We start from the raw sequence: 6449 nt of genomic DNA on the forward strand, positions 1-6449 counted from the left end.
ATTTTTTTTATTTAAACTGGAAAACTAACAAAAATTAGACCAATCCTACCCATTAAGCAAACTAGTTAACTAACCAGTAACTAGTTCATTAATTAATCATTAAAGGAGGCACCCCTGGAAGACAGCCCCCGTCATCATGGCCGACCTGCGGGACACGTGTACGTCAGACACGTACACGGCTGACACGTACACGTGTACGTCAGACACGTACACGTGTACGGCTGACACGTACACGTGTACGTAAGACACGTACACGTGTACGGCAGAAACGTACACGTGTACGTCAGACACGTCCACGTGTACGGCTGACACGTACACGTGTACATCAGAAACGTACACGTATACGGCAGACACGTATACGTGTACGTCAGACACGTACACGTCTACGGCAGAAACATTCATGTGACTTACTGGCTTCTCAGCCTTTAAAAATACTTCGGTTTAAGTCTGAAAGCAACTGTTTCATTTTACTAGCACTTGACTCCGGTTCACGGATACTGCAGACGTAAAACTTTTCGATGGCTAACTAACGAAGTTTTGCGATGATGTGACGTCTGGAATTAGCCAGCTCTGAATTACGCACATTTCAGTGTCAACGTGAAAAATTTGGCTTTTGTCTCTCATTGTAACTTCTTATATTTAATTAATGAAGTGAAATCAAATGTAGACTTCTTTTACTTCGTATATTTTAATTTTCAGTACATAATTCAACGTTCGTTCGTTCTCATACATCAAGACACGTGTGCACTCGTGTGGCAGCGTCGCTTACAATATTCTATAGCAATCAACACAAGCGATCCTTAAGGCGATTAGGTTCCTTTGAAAATAATGTGCTTAATGTCCATAAAAAATCTATATCCAGGACTCACTAGTCTGAATTTATGAAGAAGGAAATTGAAGGAAGGAAAGCCAAAACTCCATAGAACCCCATCAAACTCAATTTTTTCGCTCGTATAAAAACGTTAAGGGTAAACTATATAAACAAAGCTCATAGGTCAGGTCTACCGTGCCTTTGCCGTCCTCATGGACGAATAGATGATTTTGTTCATTTTCCAACAGCTGATCGAAGCAATTACAAGAAGTTTTTCGACAGTGAACTTGCAAAATACCACTGGACGATAAAGGTTCCGGGGACGCCATGTTTTGGCATCGTTTGCGCGACCGATAATATCGCATGATGGCAGGCAATGTCAAGTGATGAGTCCTAATGAAAACGCGACGTTATTTCATGAATGAACTCTCGTGCAGTCAGCCAAAAAACGGGGTAGGGATAGGCAAATTATATTTAGTTTATTTTAAATGGAGAAAATATCAGTATAATAAGATAACCATGCTCGTAACAGGTAAAATATATGCCAATTTTCATGATAACTCAATCTGTTACTGCAGTTAGTAATTCCCGTACAATAGTCACTATTAACGAAGTCCCCGATAAAAAAGCTCCACATGCTCTGTAATTCTTTATGAACAAGAGAACGAATCTTCCTGTGATTATGGAAAATGGATGTGAAAAAATATACAGCTTTAAACTTAAGGAGGTGAAGCAAACGAAGGAATTAGTGCCGTGAATAATGTATTGAATAATTTCATATTATTGCAGGGTTATTTAGATGGAGATTTGATGGTCTCCTCAGTCAAGCGAGGTAGGGGGCGCTGCTCCCCCGTTACCTGGGAGGGGGGGAAGAGGGGTTAAAACTAACAACTTATTAATAATTAGAAAGTAATTTAGCACTCCTTTTACACGTGTCCCTGCGGGACACGTGTACGTCAGACACGTGTACGGCTGACGCGTACACGTGTACGTCAGACACGTACACGTATACGGCAGACACGCACACGTGTACGTCAGACACTTACACGTGTGCGGCAGACACGTACACGTGTGCCGCAGACACGTACACGCGTACGGCAGACACGTACACGTGTACGGCAGACACGCACACGTGTACGGCAGACACGAAAACGTGTACGTCAGACACGAAAACGTGTACGTCAGACACGTACACGCGTACGTCAGACACGTACACGTGTACGTCAGACACTTTCACGTGTGCGGCAGACACGTACACGAGTACGTCAGACACGTACACGAGTACGTCAGACACGTACACGTGTACGGCAGACACGCACACGTGTACGTCAGACACGAACACGTGTACGTCAGACACGTACACGCTTACGTCAGACACGTACACGTGTACGTCAGACACGTAAACGTGTACGACAGACACGTACACGCGTACGTCAGACACGTACACGCGTACGTCAGACACGTACACGCGTACGTCAGACACGTACACGTGTACGGCAGACACGCACACGTGTACGTCAGACACGAACACGTGTACGTCAGACACGTACACGTGTGCGTCAGACACGTACACGTGTGCGACAGACACGTACACGTGTACGTCAGACACATACACGTGTACGGCAGACACGCACACGTGTACGGCAGACACGTACACGTGTAGGTCAAACACGTACATGAGTACGGCAGACACGTTCGCGTGTACGGCAGACACGTTCACGTGTACGGCAGACACGTGGACGTCAGACTCGTACGTCAGACACGTACACGTGTACGGCAGACACGTACACGTGTACGTCAGACAAACGGGTACGTCAGACACTTGCCAGTGTACGGCACACGTGCACGTATACGTCAGACACGTACACGTGTACGGCAGACACGTACGCGTGTACGGCAGACACGTACACGTGTACGGCAGACACGTTCACGCGTACGGCAGACACATGCACGTGTACGAGTGACACGTGGACGTCAGACTCGTACACGCGTACGTCAGACACGTACACGTGTATGGCAGACACGTTCACGTGTACGTCAGACACGTACCAGTGTACGGCGCACGTACACGTGTACGTCAGACTATATACACGTGTACGGCAGACACATATACGTGTACGGCAGACACGTACACGTGTACGGTAGACACGTACACGTGTACGGCAGACACGTACACGTGTACGCCAGGAACGTACACGTGTACGGCAGACACGTCATGTGAACGTCAGAAACGTCTACGTGACTTAGTGGCTTCTCAGCCTTCAAAAGTACTTTGTCGGAAAACGATAGAGCAGGCTAACGCCTAATTCTAATTGACTAGCGCTTGACTCCGGTTCACAGACACTGCAGACGTAAAATTTTTGATGGCTAACTAAGGAAGTTTCGCGATGATGTGACGTCCGGAATTAGCCAGCTCTGAATTACGCACATATTAGTATCACCGTGAAAAATTTGGCCTTGGTCTCTCATTGTAACTTCTTATATTTGATTAATGAAGTAAAATCAAATGTAGACTTCTTTTACTTCGTATATTTTAATTTTCAGTACATAATTCAACGTTCGTTCTTTCTCATACATCAAGCCACGTGTGCACTCGTGTGCCAGCGTCGCTTACATTCCCATTTTGTAATTTAAATTCTAACGCAATCAACATAAGCGATCCTTAAAGCCATTAGGTTCCTTTAAAAATAATGTAGGTAATGTCCATAAAAAATCTATATCCAGGACTCACTATTCTAACTTTGTGAATAAGGAAAATGAAGAAAAGAAGAAGGAAATTGAAGAAAGAAAAGGGGAAGTAAAGAAAATAAAGAAAAGAAGAACTAAAATGAAGGGAGAAAATAAGTTAATTACCCCCCCCCCCCCNCCCCCCCCCCCCGCCCGACAAGGGGACCGAGGAGCGTCTGACGACGCAGCAGCAATCGCGCTGGCAAGTGTTTTCCTTCTTATATTGATTGTATATCATTTATTGCCAAGAATATTGATGATACAAATATCTATTTCAAGACTGGTGATTCTTGAATTTACATTGTTTGTATATTATAATTATTAAAATCATCCCTTATAATATGGAAGATGTGAAAATTCCTTTCACATAATTTCGCCGGCTATATTGGCGCAATGCTAACAGCGTACGACTGATAGGCTCGAGTAGACACCGATATTTGTCAAGATATCGACCAGTGGTTCCCAAAGTGGACGATATCGCCCCATCCCCTGTGGGCGGTGGAAAGATCTGGAGGGGCAGTGAGGAAGAAAGGGGTAGTATGGGGGCGGCAGTCCGCGAAGTCGAAGTCAGAAGTTCGTACGTTTCTTTGACGATTTGTACACAACACATGCAGAAGATGGCTCCGAATCGAATATATTTTCACGAGCTAAAAATCACCGATCGGTAGTTAGGAATTTATATTTAAAATTTCGTTCGAATCTGTGCAGTAGTTTGGAAGTCCCGAATGATTGTGAAATTTAATAATTTTTTCACGAGCTAAACATCGCCGTTATACGAAAAATTTTGATGAGCATAATTTAATAATAACTGTAATTTTTATCAATTGCTGATTGCAATAGCAAAGGAATAATAAAATGCAATAATGCACAGGCAAGTTAAAGCGGATGTAGACAAAATATCATTTGAATATATGTAAAATAAAAATTTTTATTTATTGTACAATTAAATTCATTATTATAATACGTCTGATTTAGATTTAACCTGAATAATATCGCACCATATTTGTATAACTGTGGATTATTATGCTACAAAATCAATGCACAATTATTAATAACTATATTATAGGGGAAATAAATCTGCTGATAATTTGGTTCACCGAATGAAAACTGTTTGAAAATGTTTTGTCATAAATAGGAAATTTTTTATTGAATTAAGACAATAATTCACAATCTAATTTCGCAATTATTGTTACTATATTAATTAAATTAATAAACCCTACCAACTGTTGAACATTCTTAATTGAACGTCTTTTAATACCGATCGGGAACAGCGACCTCCGAACTAGGGAAAGCTCCCTACACATGATGAGGTCAAACATTAGAGTGCAAAGCATTCCTTGTATAGAAGCGTTTTACACAAAGTATACTTTGTATGGAAAAGGACTGGGGTTTCAGTGCCAAACCTAATTCAAAGAAATGAGCAATCCATTACCTTGCAAGATGTCTCTCATGAAAGATACCCTCTGATGAAGGATAACCTCTTCTGTGGAGGATACATCTAATGATAACATACAAATAAGGATATCAACTCGTGAAGGATACTCTTCAGTTAGAGGCCCTCCTTTAAGAAAGGTGGTTCTTCTCAAAGGAGTCCATTTCCCGATTCATGTCCCCCAGTAAAAATGTTTTCCCTCAAAGTTGCCCATATATTAGAGGACGGGGGAGTCCTTGAGAATGGCCGAGGCCCGCTGGGTGAGAATGGTTAGTTCGTTTATGTGCCTCTTGATCTTTTCTTTTCTGGCAGCGTCGTTTTCGTCGTAGTCGTGCAGGAGGTCACTGAGTCCAGAGAACCCGGCGGCCGCGTACGCATCCCATCGTGGTGGCGAGAACACAGAGTGTCTGCAAGAGGTAAAAAAGTAGCGTCTTAGAACGCAAATCACGATCGAGAAAAAAATACGTATGGTTTAAATAACCCTATTATAAAAGGTAAGTATAAGAAATTGTTTGAAATGATAAAAAATGCATCGTTCCTCTGTTGTAGTCCTATAACCAGTCGGTTAGGTTGTAGTTTTCTCTTCTCGTCTTGTTGTACTGGTTCATTTAGAGAAAACGATTACGAGACTTCGAGTAATCAAGAATTAGAAGATTTCAATGAGGATTATACAGTATTATTGGTATTACACAAGAGACACAGTCCATAGTGCACCTGTAGAGGGGACGGTCCGGCAGTCCTCCGGGCAGGACGAAGGTTCGCTCCAGGGCCATCAGCTGCTCGTTGACAAACCGCACCCGCATAGCTCTACAAGAGGAGAAGACAGAGTGACGTTGGTCTGGGATAGCAAAGACAGTGTTACTACAAGACGTTGGTCGGGAGTAACTGAGATATTTCGCAAAGAAAATATCCGAACAAATAGCCAAGATCATGTGCGCGTTGGTTGCGTGTGTAAGCTCGTGTGTGTTGCTCGGGATGACGCGTTTGTGGTTTGCTTTGCGGCAATATGGCATCGCGCTCCTCGATACTCGCGCGCGGTGTACATGTTGAATACGTGAGGTTGGTCGTAAGTTGACAAGTTGTTTAGCTTTTGTGTAAAATTCTCTTCTTGACTGAGTGGGCTCAAAATAAGTTACAACAACAGGACAAATTTTCCTAGTTACGTCGGTCGTAACTTCACCAATTTTGATTAGTTACATTAGTCGTAATTTTTGCTATCAGTTAGGTTGGTCGGACCAGGATTCAATATATTTTAGTTGCAGTGGTCGTAACTAGAGAAATTTGATATTAGTTACGCTGGTTGTAACTAGACAAATTCACCTAAAATACGTTAGTCGTAACTGGTGCAATTCACCCTAAATTCGGCCCAATTTACCCCAGACACGTTGTTCGTAACTTACGACATACGACGCTGCTCCTTAAGCGACTCTTCAAAGCGCTGCGTAGCTACGACGAGCTCGTCCACGGCTGCCGTGAGAT

The 6449-nt window shown here is 42.9% G+C and overlaps 1 protein-coding gene across 1 annotated transcript; it reads right to left on the reverse strand.

Moving 5' to 3' along the window:
* Positions 1–4354: 4354 nt before the first annotated feature.
* Positions 4355–6443, reverse strand: LOC108668470 (putative N-acetylated-alpha-linked acidic dipeptidase). The gene is made up of 3 exons (XM_018155697.1): positions 6371–6443; positions 5685–5777; positions 4355–5377 (listed from the first exon to the last, which is right to left on the reverse strand). Exons 1-3 carry the CDS (start codon positions 6373–6375, stop codon positions 5188–5190), a joined length of 288 nt encoding a protein of 95 aa, XP_018011186.1. The 5' UTR covers positions 6376–6443; the 3' UTR covers positions 4355–5187.
* Positions 6444–6449: the final 6 nt, after the last annotated feature.

This window comes from Hyalella azteca, unplaced genomic scaffold (genome assembly GCF_000764305.2).
Source record: "Hyalella azteca isolate HAZT.00-mixed unplaced genomic scaffold, Hazt_2.0.2 contig8753, whole genome shotgun sequence".
NCBI lineage: Eukaryota > Metazoa > Arthropoda > Malacostraca > Amphipoda > Hyalellidae > Hyalella > Hyalella azteca.

Coding starts and splice junctions, on each gene's coding strand:
- LOC108668470 (XM_018155697.1), bottom strand. Junction 5,378..5,684: donor CCGGACCGTCCCCTCTACAG/GTGCACTATGGA, acceptor TACCTCTTGCAG/ACACTCTGTGTTCTCGCCAC.